At 38.6% G+C, this 26,810-nt stretch overlaps 2 protein-coding genes across 2 annotated transcripts in view; one reads left to right on the top strand and one right to left on the bottom strand.

The window, feature by feature from the left end:
• The window catches only part of LOC101850378 (PMS1 protein homolog 1), a 27,986-nt gene extending 14,558 nt beyond the window's left edge, over nucleotides 1–13,428 (bottom strand). The window contains exons 1-8 of the mRNA XM_005089414.3: nucleotides 13,244–13,428; nucleotides 6,154–6,313; nucleotides 4,554–4,679; nucleotides 2,686–2,966; nucleotides 2,259–2,381; nucleotides 1,809–1,949; nucleotides 1,292–1,444; nucleotides 290–943 (exon numbers count right to left, since the gene is read on the bottom strand). Of these exons, the coding sequence (XP_005089471.1) occupies nucleotides 290–943; nucleotides 1,292–1,444; nucleotides 1,809–1,949; nucleotides 2,259–2,381; nucleotides 2,686–2,966; nucleotides 4,554–4,679; nucleotides 6,154–6,313; nucleotides 13,244–13,393 (1,788 nt within the window). The 5' untranslated portion in view covers nucleotides 13,394–13,428. The remainder of the gene's footprint in view (nucleotides 1–289; nucleotides 944–1,291; nucleotides 1,445–1,808; nucleotides 1,950–2,258; nucleotides 2,382–2,685; nucleotides 2,967–4,553; nucleotides 4,680–6,153; nucleotides 6,314–13,243) is intronic.
• A 254-nt stretch (nucleotides 13,429–13,682) lies between these two features.
• Nucleotides 13,683–24,696, top strand: LOC101850613 (ORM1-like protein 2). Its single transcript, XM_005089415.3, has 4 exons — nucleotides 13,683–13,848; nucleotides 18,389–18,597; nucleotides 21,926–22,077; nucleotides 24,091–24,696. Exons 2-4 carry the CDS (start codon nucleotides 18,424–18,426, stop codon nucleotides 24,224–24,226), a joined length of 462 nt encoding a protein of 153 aa, XP_005089472.1. The 5' UTR covers nucleotides 13,683–13,848; nucleotides 18,389–18,423; the 3' UTR covers nucleotides 24,227–24,696.
• Nucleotides 24,697–26,810: the final 2,114 nt, after the last annotated feature.

Consider the following 26,810-nt stretch of genomic DNA (forward strand, 5'->3'; position numbering starts at 1 on the left):
GGGGGGGTTCTTTATTTATTAACAAAATTTTGTCGACTTTGACCTATCTTTAAAAAAAATCTTCATCACTGCTTTAAAGCTAAGGTACAGAAAGAGTAGTTCATAGACAACTTTTAAGCTTAGTGTCTTCAGATTAGAAAAGGTTTCTGCTAGCATTTTCCACATTTTCCATATACAAGGGCCTGTGATGCATAGACTGCATATCTTACAATCGCAGCTTCATCAACAACAACTTATAACTATGCAAAAGAAAAAAAAAAAGAAAAAGCCTAGTGCATAGCCTACATACCTGGACAGGTGTGCCATCACAGTGCCCAAGGCCTTGACCTCTGCTCCAGGAGTCTGCAGAGACAACAGTGGCCTCCTTTGCGCTGCCCTCACTAGGTGCTAAATTTTCGCCCCCAGCTGGATCTACTTGAGTATTCAAAGTAAGAACACCACAGGCAGTCTCTGAAGGAACAGACGAGTTGCTGCTTCCTGCGAGGTTTTCATTCATATTCGACAAGCTGCAGCTTGTGGCATTTGTGGCATCTGTCTTACTGCTGTCATTAACACCTGTGCCCTCCACTTCTTCACTGAGTAAATCTTTGAAAAACGCTTCACTGTCAAAATCATCTAAAAGAATTTCATTCTCACTTGTCATGTTGACACTCGCAGCTGCTTCAACTGAGTCACTCTGCTGCCCTGCCCTATTACTGGCCTCAACAGATGTATTTGTCTTTTCTGCACAGGTCAAAGACTCTTGCCTGTTGTGGTTGAGGTCAGAATCCAAGGACTCTCTTTTGTGAGACATACCGTTACTCAAATCATCTTCTTTATTGTCATCCACTATACAAGGACTGGAATTTTCCCCTCTTGCCACAGAGTAATTTCTGTGCTGAATGTCTGTCTGGTCTTGACTACTTTTTCTTGAATCAGCTTTCAATAGCCCGCATGGTTGTCTCTGATTGGATAAAATATGAAAAAACGAGAGTTTTAAAAAGTAAGGAAAAAAACAACAACCCAGATAAATGTAAATATCAAGAGAAAAAAAAAGCGAAATGCTACTCTGATAGTCCTTTTCTGAAATGTATCTTTTTGAAAATTTTTGTTGTAAAATCAACATTCTGCAAATTTCAAATTTAATTTCAATATTATAAATTACACAAATATTTAGAACAAAAAGACTTGTCCAAAGAGTAAAGCTATAATTGGCAAGGATGTACGGAAAATTGAATGTTTTATACATATCATTTCTTTAAATGGAACATAAAATCGCAATGAAAATGTACAAGTGTTGAGAAAATCCAACCTTCACATTGTGACTTCTACTGCCATCCTCTTCATCTGCTCTTGTCTGTTTTCCAGCTGGTGGGGCAGACTCGGCATAGTGCCAAGACGGAACATTTTCTAGCGGCCCATATACCTCCAGCAAAATCTCTTCTAAAAGATTTCGAACCTCATGCTGTGATTGCAAAAACAAAAGAGCCGTCTTTAAACATATGAGTTCAGTCTAAATTCCTTCTTTATCTAACGACTCAAACAACAGCATTTCTTATGTAAAACATGTATGCTAAGTAACTTCGAAAGACAGCCTAGAAACTTTATGACAATAGCCTATAGCATTTGATCTCGGGTCTTATTTATCATTCTTCTATGAGATGATACAATCCAACAAAAGTTATTCAATCACAGTCTTTTCAAACCAGTCCAGTACTTTGAGCTTATTGTCTCCCAGTGATGTAATTAGCTTAGAAAGAATGGGACTTCTGGTCAAATGAACAGAAATAATGATAAAAATCTATGACAATCATTATAAATCAATGTACCATGTTTTGAAGAAAAACTGTGGTTTTGTTTGGATCAACATTGACATCCACTTCCTGAGTTGGTAGTGTGACGGATACATAACATATTGGGTGTCTGACAGATTCACAGGCATGGCAGTTATCATAGTACTGTCGCAAGACCTGTGCCAGAGAAAAGAAAGGGGTTAGAAATACTTTCAAAACTTCCAACAAAAAAGCATAAAAGTCAATCCCACATAATTAAATTTAACAAGTAAAAATGACAGAAAGCTTGACTGTAACTTTCAATTTAGCCTTAATACAGTTTCCTCTGACAGACATTAATTTTCATTACACCTCGTCAGTCTTCTAGATCTGTGTTATGGAGGTGGAATCTATATGGGCTTGAGTTGGCAAACAAACTTGTGTGAAAATCTGTGTGAGATGACTTTAACCGTATTTATTCAAAAAACAAATCTGAAAGGCAGAAACCTTCACAAACTCTTTCACATGCACAGGTCTGTTATTAACTACAAGGAAAGTTCTGTCTGAGCTTGATCTTGACATGGCTTTAACATCAGTTCCAGCCTTAGGAATGAACACTGTCAAGGACACCTGTGGAGAATTAACAAATAAAAAAGTGATAAACAAGTTTAGCAAAAATCAAATTGGTAATATTATGAACAAAAACTTTATGGATTATCATATTATCATAACCTTTGAAGCATTGAAATACTAAACTACTAATCACATAGCCAGGAGAGGAGAGAGCACTGAGGCAAGCTTGTCAAAGAATAGAAGTATAGTAAGACAAGGAACCAAGAAAATGTCTAACAGGGACAGTAATTCCAAGTCAAATAAGTAAAACTAGAGCACACAGAAACGCATTAAAAAAATACCCATTTATAGACTATCATACCTTTGGTGTTTCCAGTTCTCTGGTGATGTTCAGCATACTATTAACAATTTGTCTGCCCAGGACATGCTGAAGCACAGCCTTACTATCATTCATGGTTGCCTTCTGCCATATGAGATCTTTCCCGTGCTTCAGTGTAATACGCAACTGGGGTTTTATGATGCCATAGGCAATGAGAACTTCCTCCACCCTCTTAACATCATCTTTTCTGCGTTGTGAGCTATTGTAATACTGCCGTCTCACTGGCAAAGTGGCAAACAAGTTGCGAGCACAAACAGTGGTACCTGTGCATAAGATGTAAACATTTTAAAACACATAGTCCATTATCTAAACCAGCATTCTGAAATATAGAACATCTTTGAATATATATATAAGTTACTTAAATTGTCTGAGAAACTTAAAAGAGTAATTAATGAATCATTAGTTTTTATTGTATAAATCATAACTTTATTCGATAATCCTTTCCTTCTTCTAGAGTCATAACAGTAGTTTTGACCGTAATATCACTTCTTAAAAAAATGGACATGCATAAGTATAATCTAAAACTGAAAACAAAGATATAATAGGCTTATAATTTTTTCTTAAAAACTATTCTAAAAGTACACTTAAAATAAAATCAGGTCAAGTCCATATTTCAGCTAAAAGTCTGTATCTATTAAGAGCCTTAATATATCTATGACATTAACTCATTCGCTACGCCGAGCCGTGGGGGGCGGCGCGGCTAAAGTGCCGTCAGTACGCTAAGCCGCCCCCGTCGGCTCCAGAACTGACGTTCAATTTTAGCTTGATTTCTATTCCAATCCACATATCCATGTTAAAATAAAGGTCAGATTATAAAGTTGACTTCCGGGTCAAGCGTTTCCACCGAAAATCGGAAGTTTTGATTCAGTTTTGAAACACGATTTCGAAGTTTATGCGACATTCTTTTATCGCGAAGCCCAAATTATAGCCCAGACACCAGTCTTTGTACTTTTACACAACAAAATGTATCATTATTTTGCTCACTAAAGAAATGTAGGACTCTTCTTTATAATATTGATACTACTGGACTCAAATTGCCAGTGCTCTGTAATTGAGAAATCAATATTTTTGAGTGCTAGATCTAGGCCTAGATCTAAATAGTCAAAATATTTTTTTTCTCCCCAAAATCACTACTTTTTGGTGAATTTACTCAAAAAGTACCATCCAAGACATGTATAGGTTTATTCCAAATGCAATTCTGAATAATTCCATATAAGATACGAGTGTTTTTTTCTGTTTGGGATCCTTTTTTCAAAATTATTTAAAAAAAATTTTTTTTCAATATCGGAGGTTATGATCCAAATGTACAAATATTATGGAATGTATGTAAATAACTGCTCATTTTTCAATATTTTCCTGTTCTATATACAGTTATGGTTATTTTGATGTATAATTTGACTAGGTGCAAACATATTTTTTGAGTTTCATCTGCGATTATTAACTTTTTGTTTTCAAATTTTATCCGCAGCCAATCACAATTGTGTTGCATAATCGCCTCTTACAGGAACCAAAGTTGAAAAATACTAAAATAAACAATACAGATGTATTCTACAAACCATACTGGAAATGTTGGTAAATAATATGTTGATATTTATTTGAATTATGGCCCCCAAGACCTGTGAACTGCGCACTATAAGTCATCATTTCATTTCGCCCTCCCGAAAAAATTTCGTCCACAAGCCGAAAATAATACGTAGCGAATGAGTTAAGAGTCACACAAACAACCTTGATCAAAACACCTGAACCTTCAAACACCAGCTCACAGCTGTGTCGATGAGAACAAATATTCGTTTTATACTACATTTTCAAGATGGCCTCACAATAACATGTAACACAATTTGGGTACTGACCTTGTCCTAAGTGGGAGGGCTTTCTGTCTGAGACATTTCCTTCTTTGTCGATTGTGTATGTGTAGCTTAAGTCATCTGTCTTGGTTTTGGTCGTGATGGTGACATCAGCAACAGAGCACAATGAGGCTGCAATTATGCAATCATAGTAAAATACCAAACAGATTGAAAATTTAATTACATCATTTAACATTTTTTTCATTTCATAAAAGGCACTTCAGGAAACTGTAGATCTATTGCTGTTCTGTCTCCAGAACACGCAAATATTAGGGTGTGGAAAGTCATGGGGCACGACTTCACACCGAGGTAAAACATGCAATATAATACAATGTATGTAAATATTACATTATGCCAGTAGAAGGACTGAGTTTAGCCACAAGGCTGATGTCCAGAATAGATAAGTGGGAAGCAGGAGATTGGTTTAAGAAGTCTATGCTTAGCCTTTGTAGAATTTTGGGATCAATTTCTCCGTGTGGAGGATAAATAAAGTATATCTGGCAAAATCTAAATGTTTACTTTTTTCAGAACATACAAAACAAGCAATTCCCTTTTAAGAAAAGGCAAACATTACTAAACTAATATCCTTCCTAGAATGGTTCCCATTTTCCCCTTTTCATATTTTTGACATAATGACACCATGTAAGACATTCACCTGTCTAAGATGGCCACTTTCCTCCTCGACAGTGTGTGGCCATCTTTGACAATTTTCAATGTACTTTTCTGCCCAGTCTTCCGCATGAAATGCTAATTTCATGGCTCTGGTGAAACCGTTACAGGCCTAGCAAGTCCGCAGCGGTTATTTATTGCTAAAAAAACAAATAGAAGAAAGAAACAGACAAAAGGCCAATAATGTTAGTTATAACCGGCTTACTCCACTATTGAAACATCCTGGCATTCCCATGACAACAAAACTCAAAATGATCAACACCATGCCTTAGAAAAGCAGTAAACAAGACCAGGCGAGACAAAATTAGAAACACAGTAATCAGAGAAATGGTGGGCAAAAATGATGTCATGTATCACATCCAACACCAAAAAATCAAATGCTTCGGACATCTTATGCGTTTATCAACACACCACCCAGCACAACATGCGAACATTAAAAAAATCGATGGCAACAAGGCTAGAGGGCGGCCGAGAAAGACTTGGATAGATAAAGTCAGGGAAACACTAATAACTCACAGAATCCCCCTGACCCAAGCTCTCCGGCTGGTGGCAGAGAGACGTCTCTTTCTTCCCATGACACCCAAAAGGGTATAAGCGGCGGAAAAAGTAAAGTAATTTCCCCCAAAAATGCACAAATTCTGAACCTCGGAAACTGAGAATATACGCTCTTGGGAAGGTGGGACGTACAAGAAAGGCTGAAAATATACGCGCATGGGGCTGGAACAAAATCCCAACAGAAACAAAATCCCAGCAATCCTTTATTAAGTAAGGCCAAAAATACAGGGAACCCTTCTAAGGCAAATCAGGTCAGATATATGTCTCTATTTGCTGTTAGGGACCGGGATACAACCAAATTAAGAACTACAGGAACATTTTTCTAAAAAAGATGTTAAAATAAAATTATTACCACCACTACTGCTTTAACACAAAGACTTACCTAATGCTTCTCCCCTGAAACCATATGAGTGCAGAGACAATAAATCATCAGTTGATGTTATCTTTGAGGTGTAATGTCTTTTAGCCATGAAAGGAACATCTTCCACCTTGACACCACAGCCATTATCAATGATTTCAATTCTGTCGAGTCCATAGTTATCCTAAAATAGAACAAAAAGTATAACAATGTTAATGCAACGAAAGGCAAAAAGAGAAAGATATTCAATTTTTCTGCTGCTCCTACCAACAAAATACTAAAGTTTTCAGATACTGAGAACAAAAATGGCGCTCATATGACCTTATGCAGTTGTGAGCGCCGTAAAACCCTCTACCATAAAAAAAAATATGAGAACAAAATCATGTGACTATACTACAATCAAAGAGTGTTCCGGAAGGGGAATTCTTATTCTCAGCATGAACAGTCAAAGATAATTATGTTGCCTACTTTTATACTTTCAACTGTCTCATGCTCAGGTTTTGTACAATGCAGCGCATAGAGCTTGCTTTCGAGTGGGGACATACGCTATATAAATGCTATTTATTATTATTATTATTATCCGTCTTACATGAATATTGACTTTATATTCCTCTCAAATTAATAGTTTAAAAAAATATTTTATTTGATGGCTTTATTATAAATCAAACTATATCACATTAAGCCTAATTGCGTAATACTTTGCACTCTTTTGACCAAAGGGGGGGGGGGGGGGGGTTCTGGGGACAAGCTCCTGTTTCACCTCTTAATATGATGTTTTGCATTTCGGATTGAAATTTTATAGAAAATAATTGATTTGCGACAGTTTTAGTGGCCATGTGTCACATTCTGCGTGATCTGCAGCAAAAAAAATACTGTAGTCTGACCTACAAAGCAGTCATAGGTGTGTGAGAGTGAAAGTAAAAATTTACCTCATGTTATATTGTCCTTAACTTCCCTAATCCATCAAATCTGAATTAAATTGATAACTGGCAGGAAGATGTGTTTATGGGTACAAAATGACAGTACTGTTAGTAATATTATCACTTTTACTAATTTTTTTGGTTTGTTTTTGTAAAATGTTTTACGGCGCTCGCAACTGCATAGGTCATATGAGCGCGCGGGACACACCGAATATTTTCAGTTGGTAGGAAATTTTGAATTTTGCCCGGGTGGCGGCCGAAGCCTACTCTTATCGATTTTAGACCACCAAAGGTTCTTTAATGTGCGCAACTTGCACACGGGCCCTCCGAGATTTTTCGCCCTTGTCCGAGAAAGCTGTGTAGATCTTTCCTACCAGAAGATCAGGGGTGTGGCAGAAAGACAGCAGTAAGGAGGAGCCAAGGAGTAGCAGTAGAAAGGCTGCAGAAAGAGTCAGGAGCCCAGAGGAGGGGGCAAAGGGGGTGAGGGGTGGGGGCAGAAAGTGGAAATGAAAGCAAACAACAGAACATTGGTAGATAGCAAGAAAGGAGGTGAAAGGAGACAATTTTAGAGAAGAAAATTTTTTGGTCGCTACCCGGATTCGAACCCGGGACCTTTGAATGAGAGGCCAACACCTTAACCTCTAGGCCACGAGAGCCCCCTTTTACTAATTATCAGTGATACTGTGGAAGTAGGCCTATAGAAAAAAAATTCAAGTTATATGAGGTAAATTTAGTAGAGCTGAATCTTATCATTTATATTATATTCAAATTATCGGCCAAATCCACAAATTCAGAATTAAGCATTATTAAGTGGAAAAATCACAAAGAAATTATTCTTGCGTTTAGAAAACAAACTAGACTTAGGAAGTCTAGATCTAGTCCTGAATAGCGAGACATATAATGTGGCAGAAAGAGTTTTGTAAAAAACAAAACAACGGCAGCTAGGGGTCTACACTAGTTCTTCTTCAGGTGTCAGGTCTGGAACAGACGTTGATGATCATGTACACCCCACTCCTTCCTGTTGCCTCTCTTCTTGATCAGCTCAGTTTTTCTCATTGTAATATTTGTTGCGAAGTTATGCAGGCCATCTGTACGTATGTTGTTCTTTATTTTCCTCTGCTCTTCTTTCCCTCTATCTTACACACAGCAGCAGTTTCTCAGGTCCATATGATCCATGTATGTGGTTAAAGAATCTCAATAGTCTTTATCTGACGGTTCTGATTACAGATCTTTCACAACCTGCCATTTGGAACACTTCTCACCTATATTCTCACCCCTGGTGAAAATAGCTCATGATCCGCTATTCTCACCCCCACCTCGGTGTGAGCATGAAGCGAGCATTAACGTTCTTAAAATTAGGCTATATCTAGATCTAGATTTCTAATTGTGAGGACCTGCAGGTATTACAGTGGAGTCCACATTATAACGAGTCCTGAAATAACGAGAAATCTGTTATAAAGACACTTTTCTAAAACTCAGTATTTTTCCTTCTTTATTTTTGTAAATAAAATACAGCTATTGCGCAATCAGACAAACCATGCGAGTCAGTTATAGCGGAATATTGCTGCTGCTGTGCAAAGCGCATAGGCCAATTATACATAATGTAGAACCGCGCCAGGGATGGAGAGGTCACAGTGCTGTGATGGATGGAGGGAATGTGTGACATGCGCAAGCAAACAGAACGCACCACAGGGTGTGGTGTCGTGGGGGACAACACAGCAGGCGATTTTTTTTTTTTGGGGGGGGTTCAGTGTCCTGATTTTGGTGCCTATATTTGTTGGTTACGTAAGAATGTATTGACATGGTGCAAATTGTTATGTTTTCTAGAGAAATGAAACAAGGGAAAGGGGAATAGTTAAGTCGTACAGCGGGCGAGTAGCCGCGAGTTAGCCTAGAGCCCTTTCTTTCTGATCGCCAACGCCGAGCTGTCAACATCGGCAGCGCTAGAGAAAGAAGCCTGATTCGATTTTTGATCAAGTAAGACGTAGAAGTCATGTTGGGCAAAATCTGGGGCGATAATAAAAAGAAATAAGCAGAGAACACAAAACTCATAGATTAGGCCTACTTTATTATTTCCCTTGAATTTATTATAGGATCCTTTTCAACGAGAATATTATCCTGCTATAACAGATATTTCGCACAAGTCCCCTCCCTCTAATTATAACAGGATTCTGCTCTTGACATTTCGTCCTTGCATAAACCATAGATCTAGATCTAAGCTAGACTTCTACTGTGGTTTTTTTTTCACCGTTGTTTGCTGTTCATGGTGTGATATGGCCTTCGCCCAGCCCATTAAATAAAATATACCTGAAACTCATCTCTACAACTTATAATTTATTCTCTGTGCTGTTCTGTGGGTGTCTGTGCTAATATAGACTATAGGCCTACAGTACGTTAGCACACCTGAGGGAGGATGAAAATAACCACTTCCTTTCCTTCTGGCCATGAGATTCTTAAACCATGTACATTTCGGTGACCTCGAGTCTTCTCAGAGTGTCCTTGTTAAGAGTCCAGTTTTCGCATCCATACAAAAGGATTGACCACAACGTGGACACTTTCAGGGTTCGGCAAATTTTTACTTATGAACCCACACACAGATGCACTGATTTGAGGGCTAAACTGCCATAATTTTGTGGCAGAACACATGTATGGCCACTAAAACCCTTGCTATTCAATTGTTTTCAAGTAAATATCAATCCTAATATTGCCAAAACATCAAATCATAGTGAAATGTAGGGGGGCATGCCCCCTGAAACCCCCCCAGATTCTTTTTAGGTCAGGGGGGCATGGAAATCCCCCCTGTTATAAAAAACAAGTGAAGTATTAAGCCACTGGTCCTAGCTCTGTTTTCAAACATCAATAACTCAATAACTAGGCTACTGATTTGCGGCAAAAATGAAGGCCATTATATTCGTGTTCAGCAGGCAAAATACTACTAGAAAAACTGTAATAAAATATGTACATGAGACGGGAGCATGAAGTAAAAAAAACCCAACAGGGTTCTTATTTAAATTTAACAGTTTGCGGTTATGATTCTGTTTGAGACGACAGCCTAGATTAGATTACGTGAAGTAGAGGGCCGTGCCGTAGGTTTACACATAGCCTCAATGCTATGCATACGGGAGGGTCCGTGCGCAGGCGTACTGGAACTGTACCCAGCCACTTCGAATTATCAATATATACTTCTTCAGTCTTCATTTAAAATTATCTAATCGAGCTCTACCAGATTCAGATCTATCTAGATAGAATCTAGACTTCTAGACTCTCGGGTGCTCTTTGGAAATTGCCTTCCCGTTCCAATTGATACTTTGCCATGTAAGCGTGAAGATTGAGTGGGGGTTTTTTTCATTATTATTTTTGCCAGGGGGGGCAAGCCCCCCTCGTAACCCCCACTATCAAGCCCCCCTGAAACCCCCCCATCAATAATAATAATAGTGTCCATTAATACACACGGTGGGTCCATCAAAGTTCAATCCGGCCAAAATAAATTCGAAGACACTATTTCTCAGAACACTCCGGAAAATAATAATAATAAATAACAACAATAAATTGCATTTATATAGAGGGCATGTATCCATGTTCAAGAGCATACTCTATGCACTTTACAACTATTGTCACCCCATCAGACCCTTTGAGAACACTTAGAAACATTCTCGGCTTCAGCAGAAGCATACAGTGCAAGCTGCGGATTTCACACGCTCAAACACTATCAAACTAACAAGATCGTTCACTGTCTATAGCCGGGTACCCATTTCCACCAGGGTGAAGTGAGGAAAATTTGTGCAAAGTGCCTTTCCCAAGAACACAACGTCGGGCCCCTGACGGGATTTGAACCCACGACCTTACGGTGGCGAGTCCGAGAGCCTAACCACTTTCTCCGAACAGTTTCCATTGAACCGTTCTCAAGATTTTTTGGTTATTAAATTTGAGAGATTTCGGCGTCATCTTTCTTTCTGCCATTCTCCGAGGACTGGGAGGAAGCATTTTTTTCCCATCGAATTCAATTTCTAGAGCTACAGATTTTTAAACGTCTGAATATTCAGATACTTCAAATTGAAGTTCAATTGTGGTAGGGGAAACGTTCCCGGACTATACTTCATTTGAAAATGCCGTCAAAGGGTACTGCGAGAAAACAAGACTGCTCGTCCTTGGAAATAACCCATTTTGCATAATATTTAGTCACCCTTAAAACTAAAACTAAAATTCTTAATGTAAAAAAAAAAAAACCCTCCGCCTCCCCCCCCCTGTTCACACCTTACACACACACACACGAACACAAACGCACACTCACACAGACACAGACAAATACACACACACACACACGCCCGCGCGCGGACCACTTTATTCGCATATAACCAACAAATCTTGAGAACGTAAACCGTTCGGAGAAATAGAGTTCAAGTTTAATTTTCCCGAGCATTTTTGGCGGAAAAATAGAGCTGGCCAAATAAATTTTTATTAATACAAAAAACGAAGAAAAAGATTACTGGCTAATGTGGCAGGGTTCATTTAGCCCACATGGTCACTTTTGTCCTTAGCAATCACTTCTGTTTCTTTAAACAAACAGGAACGCAATTTCCAAACAGCGCCGACTCTTGATCTAAATCTAGACTCTATGATAATGATTCTGAAGTTGAAGCCATCCATAATTCATGGCATGACGTTACTTTTATACTTATAGAATCTAAAGAATCTACATTGATATGTTGGGGGCAACCTGTCGATTTGCGCAATTATCGCGCAGCGTATTTGGTTGATCAAGGAAATGGCAATTTTCGTACACTTCCATCTTTGGTGCCATACGGTTGGCTATACTTAGATGTAGTCACGTGATCGTAGGGGTATACTGGTGTGACGTCAAACAAGATGGGCAGCGTACCTAAAAATAGTTTGCACCTTTCTACGTTTAATCGCATATGTGTGTAATGGGGCGCTTTTTCGGTAGTTCCCACCCCGCAATTGTTATTCACGGGTTTTGGCCACAAGAGTAGGGGGGTTTCAGGGGGGGCATGTGAATTTTACCATATATATAAAATTTAATGTTTTGCAGTTGTTAGGTTGGATATCTTAGCTCACCGCGAATCAAACGTATAGACCTAGATGTAGGTCAGGCTCAAATAAGGGGGGTGGGAACTACTGAAAAAGCACCTGTAATGGAACGTTTGTTCACGGCACAGAATTCTACAATTCTATGGAAGTGGCTATTCTCACCCGGGGTGAGAATAAAAATACGATCTACCTCTCACCCCAGGTGAGACTTGCCAGCGTAGGCTATTCTCACCCGGTGTGAAACGACCTGTTTTTCCTCATTTTGGAATACTGTTTATCGGTGTGGATGATCAAATTGATAAAATCCAAGAAAAAATTATGTTATAGCACAAAAGGAAGCTAATTTGATCATGTACAAAGAAGCTATGGCTATTTCACTTTTCGAATCGAGCCGAACTACGCGGGTCGCCATTTTGTTTTGCCCGGAAGTTCTCGCAAGATCTACTCCTCCCCTCTCTCTCTGTGGACGATCAAATTGACCAAAACAAAGTTAAAAAATGATGTTAAAAACAAAACTCAATTAATTTGGTTGTCTACAAAGATGCTACGCCTATTTAACTTTCCGAATCGAGCCGAACTACGCGGGTCGCCATTTTGTTTTGCTCGGAAGTTCTCGCGCTACTCCTCTCTCTCTCTCTTTCCACTGCCCACAGACAAAATTGCACGCTTTTAGGCTAACACTAACAGTAGTAATAGATCTAGAACGTTTCGTTTGTTCACGGCACAGAATTCTACAATTCTGTTATAATCACAGTGTAGAACTCTGAGAATTCTGTGGTTCAGGGTGAACGCTTCACTGATTGGCCTAGGCTATAACGGTGAACGCCCACCGGGTGAGAATAGCCAAAAGACTCGCCTGCGCTATTCCGAATTCGCTATTCTCACCCCGGGTGATAAAATAGAGGTGGCCTTCTGTTATCACATTGTAGAATTTTTGGGTTCAGGGTGAACGCAAAATTGGTTGGCCTAGATCTAGGCTATAACAGTGAACGCACACCGGGTGAGAATAGCCAAAAGACTCGCTTGCGCTATTAAGGGTGGCCTTCCTCGATCAACCAAATCAAATGCGCTGCGCGATCGATGGATCGCGCAAATCGACAGATCGCGCCCAACAGATACATTTAAAAAATCATTGATCAACGAACCAATTTTATGTCAATAGCAGTTGCACCAGCATCAACAGAATTTTCTATCAATTCTTTTACAACACTGAAAACACTAGTAATGACTTGACCACTTCCAATTAGTCGGACAGCAGACGGAGGCAGCCCTTCGATTTTGCTGGGCGGTGCCATATTTGTTTATATCGGCGCCAAGGAAAAATAGAATTTCGGACTCAGGATTACTGAAACGAATATTAACTCAACGCACATCAGCGTGCAAAAGAAATTAGGCTACACGTTGTTCTTTTCCATCTTAAACATTTATCTACATGCAACAAATTTATGAAACTATTGATTTAAAGTTGGGATTGTATTAAAAAGACCAGATTTATCTTACTTTGTCATCTTGAAAAATATCAAAGTACATATTTCAGTAGATATATCTTATTTCGTTTACGTTTTCACCTCATAATTATACATTTAGTACTTCCGCAAATTTTGTTGTCAGTACAGTCGTCCGTCATTCTTCTCTGCTGTGCTGGGTGCTATTCTGTGAAGGGTTGAGTCAAGATAGAAGATTATCTGAACTTATTTATATCGTTGTCAACGGATTTTGACGCCCGCCACACTGACTTGTATAACCTTATGTAAGTTGTATATGTGAAAAGTTGTATATTATTAATGTTTGTATTTGGGGGCTTCCCGGTGCTTAAATTTAAAACTCCCCTTTCTAATTTTCTTAAAATTGTCTTGTTACGTCCTGTACTGTAGACTGTATGTAGGCCTCCTGAGTTATAATTTCGCCTCTCGTCTCGGTCTCAGTTCAGCCACCACAACAGTCGCCTTGGTTCAGTCAGGCAAGTCTTTAAAGTTCAGTTGTTACTTTGTCATAAGACAGTCACACACTTTGGTCACTTTGGAGAAAAGTAGGCCTGGCAGTTGTCTGTTTTCCAAGTGACACAGACTAGAGATAAGAGATCTAGAAATCTAGAATGTAGATCTCTAGATAGATTAGATCTACATGCATGTAGTCATGTAGGCACTGGTACAACATATACAAAGTTTTGATTCACAGTAATACTGTGCTAGATATTTTAGTATGTGAATTCCTTAAGGCAGGCCACCTCTATTCTCACCCCGGGTGAGAATAGCGCAGGCGAGTCTTTTGGCTATTCTCACCCGGTGTGCGTTCACCGTTATAGCCTAGATCTAGGCCAACCAATTTTGCATTCACCCTAAACCACAGAATTCTACACTGTGATAATAGAAAAATTGTAGACTTCTGTGCCGTGAACAAACGTTCCATTTCTACTGTTAGTGTTAGCCTACTAAAAGCGTACAATTTTGTCTGTGGGCAGTGGAGAGAGAGAGAAAGAGAGAGAGAGAGAGGATTAGCGGAGAACTTCCGGGCAAAATAAAATGGCGACCCGCGTAGTTCGGCTCGATTCGAAAAGTTAAATAGCCGTAGCATCTTTGTAGACGACCAAATTAATTTACTTTTGTGTTTTAACATCATTTTTTAACTTTGTTTTGGTCAATTTGATCATCCACACCGATAGACAGTGAAAGAGACAGAGAGAGAGAAGAGGGGAGGAGTAGATTTTGCGAGAACTTCCGGGCAAAACAAAATGGCGACCCCCGTAGTTCGGCTCAATTCGAAAAGTGAAATAGCCATACATCTTTGTAGTCGATAAAATTAGCTTAAACTTTTATGCTATATAACGTAATCTTTTCTTTGCCTTTATCCATTTCATCATCCACATCGATAGAAAGTATTCCAAAATTAGGAAAAACAGGTCTTGTTTCACACCGGGTGAGAATAGCCTACCTACGGTGGCAAGTCTCACCCGGGGTGAGAGGTCGATCGTATTTCTATTCTCACCCCGGGTGAGAATAGCCACTTCAATTCCTTAATGACTGTGGACTGTAATCACCACATTATTTATGGAGACTTGGGTCAAGTTGGGATCTAAATGCCACGCCAGTGAGGTCGTGTTCTGATTTAGAATTTAGTCGCGCATGCACCTTCCACTCCCCCCCTCCCCCCCCTCCCGTCCCACCTTGATTTTCTACAACGAGGAAGTGTGTAACTGCTCGTTTAGTTGATTAAAAATTAATGTATACTCAGCATACGTGTAAACCCTCATTCTCATCCAGTTTGCATTGCAATACATCAAACACAGGTTTTATTTTATCTTCTTTCAGAGTAATCCGAGGTAGTAAAGGAAAATGGTTAGCAACACTGGAGATGAAGATCTTTTGTCTTTTTGTAGGAAAGAGAAATTAAGACTTTAACAAAAGTTCACACTTTAATTATTATGCTATATAACTTAATGACAAGATGACCCTGTGGATCATTGGAAAGAAACTAAGAAATATAATATAAATTTAATTGCAAAGCGTATCTTAAATACAGGGTGATAAAAAAACAACTGTTCAACTTTTTTGTTGATATTTTCCTCCAACACTGAAGTTTTGAGTTTCAAATTTGTACACATTTAAATTTGGAAGTCAAAAAGAATTTGAACGGTTTTGCTCTACATAGCAGATAGCACATAAAGATTCAACCCATTTTCAGTTATGTACCCCTTTTTTGTAGCATGGCGCACTAGTTCGTATTAAGCGTACCACTAAAAATCCCAACGATTGTGCCCTATTGCAAACTAGGGTAGGTTGGGGCAAATTCGACCATGGGGCAACTTCAACAGCCTCAACCTAGACTTTGCTTTTGAGAATCATTTGACCCCTGTGTCGTGGAATTATCAAAGCCCACTTTTATTCGTTGCACATTTGATTCTATCTAAAAATAAAATTTGGGCTTCCAAGGCTTCCACTTGTTTCTTTTTTTAGTCAGAAAGCTCCAGAAAACACCCATCCAAGTTCGGCACTCCGTTGCGACGTACTTTTCGCTCTTGAAGAAAAAAATTGATATTTCACCCGTCATTTACTTTCTTATACACGCTTGTTTTCTTACTTCAAAATACTAATCATTTATTTATAACCAAACTTTGGTATCCTTGGGTTCATTTTAATCCAACTAGAATTAGAAATGTTGATTATTTGAATTTAAATGATTTATTTAAAATGATGGGGTGAGATTTTGTGGGTTGGTGCATCTTCGACAGGGCGAAATGGGGCAACTTTGATAGGGGGGTGGGCCAATTTCGACCTACCAGCTTCATAATATACATATAATATAAGCAGAATCACCAGTAGGCTACTACTAACAAACTATCACATTTCATTAATATCTTGTGTTTGTTTTTATCATTTTCATCGAGGGTCGAAATTCCTTGACCGGTCAGATACAAACTAGCAGAAATCTAGATCTAGACTGCTCAATTATCGCATTTTCGAAGCTAAATGTGTGTGTGGGTGTGTGTGTGTGCGAGAGAGAGAGAGAGAAAGTGTGTGCGTGCGTGTCACGTGTGCGCACGTAGGACTATGATGCGAGTGTGTGTCTTCGTGATTGTGCGTGCTCGGAGAAATAGGGAGAGGGGGGGGGGGGAGGACTGGGAGGAGACAGAGATGATAGACAGAAAATTCAGCATTCTAGAGGAGTTGAGAAAGAGAGAGAGAGAGGGGGGGAGGCACAATAAGTTGAATAAGAACTCAGTAGCCTAGGTTAAGCCTACTGTTGAAGATATCCGCCCCCTGTCGAAGTTGCCCACAGCCCCTGTCAGTCAGTATTCTTACTCTTTCAGCCTATGTCGAAGTTGCCCCAAGCGGGGAGTGGGGGGGGGGGGGGGGGGGGGCGAATTTGCACCACCCCCTGTCGAAGTTGCCCCAAGCATGGGTATGCCACAAAATCGTGATTGGTTGAAGATTCGGAATGCAAATAGAGTAAAAAACGTAATAATCGAGAAGTAGAATGGCTGCTTGGCACAACGATACTAAGATAGTCTGTGTTCTTTCATAAAGGTGGGACAGTATCAGTTACTTTTGCGGCACTACACACACCTGTCGAAGTTGCCCCAACCTACCCTACAGTAGTCTTAACAAGCCAACAGAAGTTTGCTGGTAGTTTTTTCTCATTTTTAAGATTAGTTAAGAGCAGAGAGCTTTTGTGTTGAACTTTTCCGTACCACCAATTCATTTCGTAAGTCGTAAGTTTCGCACAAGGTATGGAAATAGTTTTCAAGTGCCCTAAGGCGTTCTTTGATATCAAGGGTGAAAACGGTTCATCAGTTACGACCTGTAGAGAATCAAAACAAAAAGTTCCCTGACTAAATAACCACTTCAAGTCAAACACACACCATATATGCACCCCTTTAAAGGTCACCAGGGTGCAGAATTCAGTAGATGAGCCCTATGTTACGTCTGTTCGTAGAAGATGTCTGCAGCAAGGGCTTTCCAACTTTTCAACGGTTAGCATGAAGGCAGATCTTCATCTGTGACTGTACCATTTTCCCGTTCGCGAAGCTATCAGAGGATAGCAATGTTCATTATTCCTCGATCATCTTGAAAAGAGTGAACATTTCCTCTATGACATTTGGTTCCTTGGCAAAGCCCATATATATACCTTTCAGGTTAACTCCATATATGCTGTCTATTTGGCCAACCTCCCCCCCCCCCCCCCCCCCATATTGTCTCTAGAAACAGCTCCATACTGTAAGGTGTACAGTAGTGTGTGTGACTTTGAGTACTCATGGTTGAGTGGGTCCTTGTGTTCGGCCACCTCTGAACATAACGAAAGATGCATTAAAATGTGTTGAGTCCAAAGGAGAACAAATGTATATATAAATAGACCATTGGTTCTTGGAATATCACAATTTAAAGAATATTTTTAAACTCTGAAGGAGAAAAGAAATATTGTTTAAAGGTTACAGGGATGGAAAGATTAGATTTTTAAAAAATTTTTAAAAAGGAAAAAACAAACCGATCATTTCATGACTTTCCTGACAAGATCTTTGAAATTGGTGCATAAAATTTTGCATTATAATTTAAAGGTGGTTTTTATAAAAGCCATTTTCGTTTTCGAAAATAAGTTTCTTATTTGTGAATTTTATATGAAAACAAATTCCTTTTTGACTTTGAATGAATTATATTTGTTCCAAATTACAACATTCTAGTACAAATGTTTTGCTAAATATTAAGAAAAAAATGTATACAGTTGTTTTTTTTTATCACCCTCTGTATATATATATATATATTTTTAACATGTTTTTTTTTAAAATTCTTCCTCAGCAAGGTGTTGAGATCTCATATAAAAATACAAAGAAATGAATGTGGGTGTAGCACACAGTGACAGCAACCCCACACACTCCTACCTCAACAGCAAGGGGATATGGCTCACATACCTGCTGCTGGTGTTTGGAGTCCATTTGCTGTTGCTTTCTGTCCCTTTCTTCTCTGTGGCTGTTGCCTGGACACTCACCAATGTTCTTCATGATCTTGTGAGTATTATTATACAAGAGTTGGTGTTTCCCTTACATTTGACATTGCTCAGTATGTATCATGTGTGTGCTATTTTCAAAAAAAGAAAATTTGATATGACCATGTTTTGTAGGCGCTTTGTACTGTAGTCCCGCTGTTTTAAGAAAACAGAATTTTTAACTACACAAAAGTCATCCCTAAGATCCCGCTTTGATTTACTCTGAAGGTCTACATTCGGCTAAGATCCCTTTTTTCAGATCATAATATACAGAGTAAAAGCCTGGGCGGGCACCGCCAATCAATCAAGAGTGAAAAGTTGATACCATTGAACTGCCCGTCGCATCAAAGATGAGCCATTCTTGTGAATGTGATCACATTTATTGTAAAACTCTATGAAATGGTACAATGTTTGCCTCAGACAGGATCTTAATATCGAGGTGTGAACTGACCAACACGTTTAGTTTCCCCAAACATCGCTCTTGCATCTGAGCTGTACATCCATGTAAACTTACATCACTTTCTGGGTGGGAAGGGTCTAAGATTTCTCTCCAGGCGGGATTACATTGAACTGTGAACTCTTCCTTTATCATTGCAGCTGTTGTCTGTACTACCGAATTTGCGAAACTTGACTAAATTTTAATTTGTGTGGTCACAATGTAATGGTGCGTAACGACAAAGATGGGAGAACTTGGTTAGAAATGGAAAGAGCTATAAATTTTGGACAGGTAAAGGGGAGGGGCAACTGGATTAGCGTAGATCTTGAGTCTCAGGATAGGATGATTTATAAGTGACAATGATTCTCAATGGCATGCCTCATGCCACTGTGATTGGTCTTAAAGTTTGACCACTCTTTGTTCACCATATGTCATAAACCCACTCAGGGGTCATGTCAGTTCATTTTTAGAGTGAATGGAAACCATTTACCGGTTGTGGTTCACTGTAGATTCTTCCCTTGGTGCGTCGGCTAAGATACCGTTCATCTAAGATCCCACATTTTCCTTGTTCCCTAGCACCGGGTTCTTAGGTGGAGACTTGCACTACCGCATTGTTTGTGTTGTTCTGGATCAAGAGTTAAATATCAGAATTTTTTTCAAAACTTCCACAACTCTGAGTAAAATATGAAAAAGTTTAATGTTAGTGCTGGGGTCTCTTGCTTCAAGGGCAAGACAAAAGTGTGCCAATTATTCTGAGCACCTTACTGCTCATGAGTGAAACTTGGAGCTGGATGAGAATGTGGTGGGTATAGCGAAGATTTATCTGACTTAAGTATAAGACTTAGTCTTAAATATGTTGATCAAATTTATGTGTCAAAACTGGAAGGAAAGTTAAAGCCATTTTACTGGTAGGTATAACTTAAGCCCCAAAAGCTCCTGGCTCCTCAACCTGTCGCGACTGCCCAAAATGGAATGTTTCACACTGCAACAGTGGCTTTGGGATGTTGAAAATATTTTAAGGCATATTCAGATTAGAGAGTAGCATACTACAGTGGAACTCCTATTCAAAGAGCTCTGATTCAACGAGATGAGACAGATTCCCCGTTTATTTTTTTTCTTTAAAATCAATAAAAATAACCGGATTCAACGAGATCGGATTCAACGAGGTCGCTTCCAGGGTGAACAGCCCCCGTAGACGTGACTTCGCTCATTCTTCTCCCAGAACGAACTTTATCTGTTCCCGGAAACCATCCATTGCTTCTTCATCGTGAACCATTAGGCCTATTCACTTTGCCGATTGCATGCGACCAACCAGCGGCCTTTTTTCATACCAACACATGCGTTGTTGGCTCGCGCACGTGTCTACTCTAACGTGTGTCGGGGTCGGGTGGGCGGCTTGCACACTCGTGTGGCTGTGTGTGCGTGTCGCATATACAAACGCGTCAGTCTTTTTTTCCCCCCGGCAACTGATCATTATTACAATGATAAGCTAGCCTAGTCTTGACTTAGATCTACATAATGAATTGTGCGCTGGTCTATGGAATCAAAAGTTGCCGTATGTTTGGCTCTACACAGCAACACAACTTTGTGGTAAACAATCGAGATGACACAGGGGTGTGCATTTGAACAAATCGTTGTTTTTTTTTTACACAGCTCATAATATGCAGGCATTTCAGGCACTACTTGTGACTTCTCTTTATTCATTACTTGCTCAGTGCCTGTAATTATCTACTCAAAACCTCGTGTTTGCTATAACGAACACTTGGATTCAACAAGATTTTAGGTCAGACCCGGCGACCTCGTTGAATCTGAGTTCCACTGTATAGTAATAGTAGTGAACTATTTTTTTGCATGAACAAAGAGGTCTTTACTCCAGCACACTAACAACTTTTGCTCAGCCGCAGCTTGTGGCCGATGCCAGATAAAATACACACTACTGGTTTGTCTAATTTTTAGACCCCGCTCATTGAAAATATGGCCGAAGCCCAGTCTCAAACTTATTAATCTGAATGAAGACTAGTGTGCCACAAAAAATATCAGATTTATGGATAGTGTTTTCGCTTTGACGGAAAAAGTTTGAGGACTTTCATTTGAGGTCCATTGGAAAGATTTTTTGAATATCATTGCAAGACAAGATATGAACAGAAAGGTAGTGGGAAGACAAGGAGTTACTATTGTACTGTCACTGCTCATGCAATATGAACTCAGCAGTCTAGCACATTGTGTTGAATGGGAAATGTGGAAGTTCCAAAGACATCTATAGAGGACCACAGAATAGACTGAAGAAAGAGGATTGACCTCTTTTGAGAAATAACTATCTCTGTAACTGTGTGTTTTGATGGTCCAGTGCTTAAAAATTTATATTTTTTTTTCAAAAATCTAATTGGAAGAAACTCATGAGACGAAATAACTAAAAAATTTGTCTCAAGCTCATGTGTCTGCTGAAAGTGAAAGAAGCCACATTCTAATACTAATAGTCAAGAGCTAATGACAATAATCGTCAAAAAATCAGTATATTAGGGAGAAAAGGCTCCAGAAATTGCACAAAATGTAAGCATTCTGATGAGAACTGCGTGGACTTAATTTTTAATATGAATTTAAAGATAGAGTAATGTGAATTTTAGATTTTGGTTTTTACGTGGCACCACGTTGTTAATGTAATGTTCTTTAGCAGGAAGGCCGCTAGGACTCCCTTGAAAACTTTCTACTCCCAATGTTTAAGTTAATACTTTGATTCAAACTCTGGTTGCTAGTTGTGCTGTATTCTGGTTCTATCTCACTTTACTACCATCCCATAGAGAAGAAAACCGGAATTTTAATATATTCAGTTTGAGTTGAGAAAATGGGTTAAACTGGTGGAAACTACTTGTATGGTCCCTACCTAGTGATGACATGTTTTGTGTGTTTGTTTCAGAGTATGTTTGTGATGCTCCATGTGACCAAGGGCACTCCTTGGGAAGCAGCTGACCAAGGTGCTGCCCGCACAGAGACACAGTGGGAACAGCTGGACTGTGGGGAGCAATTCACTTCCACCAAAAAATTTCTCACAACTGTGCCAGTGGTCCTGTGAGTACCTATTAGTGTGTTGAGATCTTATGAATGATTTCTTGTTTTTCATAAGTGAGTCAAATTTTAACTACAAAGATCTTCTCTCTAGTGCACTTTGTATTTGTTGAGTTGTTACATGCCAACTTCATGGCATTTTTGTGGTTTGCTAAATTTGTTTTATGGCATCTTCAGGGCATTTTTGTGGTTAGCTAACCAGGAGTAACCAGGTTTATTAAAGTACTTATTTGTGGCTCAGGATATTTTTTTAGACAAAATACTCATATTATGAACTTCTGTGCCAAGCTGTTGCTTGTCAAAAAAGAAGACTGTCTTCAAGGCGAATTTATTTTAGCTGTGAAAAAATAGCAAAAGGCAGTTGTTGTTTTTTGGGGGGGTAAGTGTTTCACAGTGCTCGCAACTGGATAAGGTCATATGAATGCGTGGAACACGTTAACTCTTTTCCTACCAGGCCAAAATTCACCACTGGCCCAGGGCTTTTCCCTGACCTATTTTTACGCCCCTACCCCACCACAGGAAAATGTCAAAACATTCAACTTAACACACACAAACCATATCATATGGCCCATCAAACTGAAGGTTAAAAAATAATCTATCTGATAGTGATACAATATTGAAGATTTATTCCAATTATATTAGTTTGGGGTTTCTAAAAGTGATGATGCAATATCGAAGATGTCATATGAAATTAACAATTTTCCAGCTTTGAAAGGTCATATATCTAAAAAAGTACAACAACAGCATCATTCAAACTTCCTAGGTAGGTTGCCTCAAGTAATGCAAAGAAATGCTGAAAGTGTTGTATGTGTACCTAATATAGAAGTGAAAATATGAGACATATACTGAAGTCGAGAAGGGGGGCGCTTTTCTTCTCATTTTTACATTTCGAAGGGGACAAAAAGCGCTGAAATGGCTGAAAATCGTCTCTCAGTGCTACATTTTCTTTCGTATCTGCTAACAGGAAGTCTATTCTATTATTTTGAAAACTTGGATCGGGCGAGAATTTCATTACTGGATTGGAATAGATAGCGAGCCACTCAAGCCGAATTTTGCAGCTCTCGGTCCAGCGAGGCCAGGTCCGCGACGGCTCACAGTAGGGAATGTGTTGATACGCATTTTCTGTTGGGTACGAATTAATGTTGAATTTTGCCCCCGTGGCGGCCGAAGCCTTCTCTTATCGGTTTTGGACCACCAAGAAGTCTTCAACATGTGCAGCTTGCATATGGGACCTTCGAGATTTTTTTACCCTCGTCCAAGAAGGTTAGGTGTTAGATCTTTTCTGCCCTAAGATCAGGAGTGTGGCTGAAAGAACAGTAAGAAAGAGCCAAGGATCTACAGTAGAAAGGCTGCAGGAAAGAGTCAGGAGCCCAGAGGAGGTGGCAAAGAGGAGGGTATTAGAGAGCAGGAAAGGGGGTGAAAGGAGAACATTTTAGAGAAGAAAATTTTTCGTCGCTGTCAGGTTTCGAACGTGGGACGTTTTGAATGAGAGGCGAACACTGTACATCTAGACCAGGAGAGCCCACAAGGGCTGCCTGGCTGTTCCTTTGTATCAGTATCATAGATTAATTTCCTCCAAGTCCATGGAAATTGGTTTCAGCAGCTCCTTTTTAAGATAAATTTAAGAAACTATTTTCTGAAAATTGCTCTCTGTTTGCTTTACTTTTCAGAATACTAATCATATTAGGTTGCTTTAATTTGTTCATGTGATTCTGTGATCACTTTCAATAGCCTTAAAGGTCTTCACCTGTGATTCCTGGTATATATATAGTTCACATGTTTGAGTATTTTTAGCTACAGGACATACATTGTTTTTGCAGGAAATTGCATTTGTGGATCTGTTTTTTCTATGATAGTGTGGATGGATTATTGCTGGTTGTGGTACCATGGGCTGTTCTTTTTGCAACGATTCTGAATGGAATTGTTTGGCATATATCTGTTTGAGTCTTTGTCACGTACAATCACAAAGACATTTATTCTGTTTCTAGTATTTGTTCATTGTACTTTGTTTTGCAGGTTTTTCCTGGCCAGCTTCTACTCCCGCTATGACAAGTATCATTTTGTGATCAACGCTGGTGTTCTTGCCCTCAACTTAATCCCCAAGTTGCCACAATTCCACAAAGTCCGCCTGTTTGGCATTAACAAGTACTGAGCTCATCAGTCTTGATTTTCCCATTGGTATTTTATTATTTGTTTGTGAAAAACTGGAGTATTTTTTTTTTGTGGGTTTTTTTCCCAGTACAGTATAAGGTTTAGCCAGAAGACTACTGAAGTCTCTGGAAAGATATCTCAGATATTCCTAAAGTGTGGGTGCCCATGGTTGAACATTTGCCATTTTATTTGATAAACTTGCAATCATTTTGTCTCTGTGTTTAGAATGCAGACACTAGTATTACAAATTTCAATGTTCATTGCAGATATTGATCAGTTCCTTTTCTCCCTTTTTCTTCAATTCTTCATGCAAACTGATAATGAAATTATATATATTTGGTCCACTGGTCATGTGAAATGTGCTGATGATGTCTCACAGTATTTGACAAATCGTTTTGTTTTAATTTATTTTGCTGTAAAGAAGCTTGTTTCTTATTTTTATTTTTTTTGTCCGAAAATTTGAAACAAAAATTGAAAAGAACTGGACTTTTTTGTCACAAACATCCACCATATTGTCATTTAGTGACATAAATGTTGTCACTGTTTACTTAAAACTTAGCATTGTATTTATTTTTGAAGATTTTTTTTTATCTGTGCATCATAGCACTATTGTGACCTTTTTTGTGTTTTCCTTATTTGATTACATTTTGGGAAGAAGTTAATTTGGTTTGCACTTTCTTTGCCAATTTTTACCAACTTGTTATGTGGATTTATGCTTAGGTTGTAAAGGGGGGGGGGGGGGTCATTGTACAGTTTTTATAAATTTAACAGATTACATCTTGAAGTCATGAATATAAGAAAATGATTTTCAATGTCAAGGGTTTTTGTAGTCATAAGCTCAACCAGGAAAAAATGTCAAATTATTTTTTTTTTCTTTTATCTTACTCTTGAGATTTAATAATGATGTAGTGCAGTTGAAAACTAAATTATAATAAAAGTTTTTATCATTAAATTTTGTTTTGTACTTGAAAAGAATGAAAGTTGAGATCTGGTTATCATTTCTGTGTCAAAGAATATGAATACCAAAATTCTCAGAGGGTTATTGTTTGCGGCGGCTGTTGTCATGTAAGCACTCTCGTTTGCCAATGCTTTGTGAAAAATGTACTTTTTTTTTTTCAAGTTTCACATACAATCTCAGCATAATCAGCTGGAATGTCCTTAGAGACAGAAAAGATTAGTTTGGAAATACTCTTAGTAAATAAAGTTGTGAAATGCAAGGGTTGATGTTTTTCTACATAAAGATGCATTATTATTCTTTTGTAGACCTTTAGATTCCAACAATAAGTGTTGTCCTCTTTACCTTTGAATTTGATATCAATTTAATGAAAATTTGCGAATTGATAAAATACTTTTGTTTGATACCATCAGAATGAACATTTGTGTGATTATAGATAGGGTTCCCTTGACAAAGTTTTTGTCTTGACTTTGATATATCTCACCCTTGTTTTGTTGTATAAATTGCCTTTCTTTCCACAGGAAACTTGATCTCTGTTTTTATTCTCAAATGATTACAACTCAGGTTTTGTTTTCATTTAGCTTTGTCTGAGCAGAGGTGTAGGCCTACTGTGGTCATCTTTCACTCAATAAAAAAGCAAATCTTCCCAGAGGCTCAAATATAGCCCTGTGTAACAGTAATTGGACTCCAAAACAAGAGTACATCTCTTTTTTTTTGTATGTTGATAATTTTTGGTCTGTAGAGAAAAGTTTTTATTAAAATTAGAGACAGAAATTTCTATAGTCTGAGGAGATGTATGCTAAATAAGATTTTTTTTAAACGTCTGAAATATATATATATATATATATATATATATATATGATTATGGTTTTTTAAAAATTACATGTTAAGCTCATGTCATCCAGGAGTAAACCCTTACCGAGCATGTTCCTTGCTATACTTCCTAATAGATGGTAGCAAGCTCATATTTGAGCATGCTTTTTTCTAAAACGGGACATTCCTATGTTGCTCTTTTGGTTCAGTCTGTACAAAGTCCTAAGTTTAACTTAGTTGTACACGGTAGTATGAATCAATTTCTTCACCTGAATTAAACAGTACAGATGATAGTTAAATATTAAAAAGCATAGGCTTATCAATTTTAAAAATGAGTGTCAATTTTTTTAAATCCAGTGTAAGACTGACTGTGTGCATTGCATTGTCAGTTTAGCCAAGCCGATATTGATATATATGCCTGTTTTGTTGCCGACTTTCACAGAGTATTATATCCCTCTCTTTTTCCTGCTCCTGTTGGTTATATGTTTATGGTAGAATGAGCCAGGTACTTTCTACAGCTGTTTTCCTGTTTGTTTCTAGTAGGTTAAATTCCACAGTGACTCATGTATTTGACATGATCTCAGATGTCATTGTATAAATTTCAGAGACTCAGTTTCGAGTTTACTTTTACTACTGTTGCATGCTTTCTTTTTCTTTGTTACGGAGCGGTCTCTTTGTGGTGGTGGTTTGTTGAGCCTAATACTAATATTTTTTTCATTGATTCTGAGGCAAGGGACGGAGCAACTTTGGGACTTATGGTTCTCCTGTATTGCGATGATGTCAACCTTTCTGATCAGTAATCAGTCAGTTATTTTTG

Source organism: Aplysia californica, unplaced genomic scaffold (assembly GCF_000002075.1).
Source record: "Aplysia californica isolate F4 #8 unplaced genomic scaffold, AplCal3.0 scaffold00006, whole genome shotgun sequence".
NCBI classification, from domain to species: Eukaryota; Metazoa; Mollusca; class Gastropoda; order Aplysiida; family Aplysiidae; genus Aplysia; species Aplysia californica.

What these genes read in the sequence shown, in the direction of transcription:
- LOC101850613 (XM_005089415.3), top strand. Translation starts at nt 18,424, where the DNA reads ATGAATGTGGGTGTAGCACACAGTGACAGCAACCCCACACACTCCTAC. An exon ending in CCAATGTTCTTCATGATCTT is followed by an intron (nt 18,598 to 21,925) that starts GTGAGTATTATT and finishes TGTTTGTTTCAG; the next exon opens with AGTATGTTTGTGATGCTCCA. An exon ending in ACAACTGTGCCAGTGGTCCT is followed by an intron (nt 22,078 to 24,090) that starts GTGAGTACCTAT and finishes TTTGTTTTGCAG; the next exon opens with GTTTTTCCTGGCCAGCTTCT.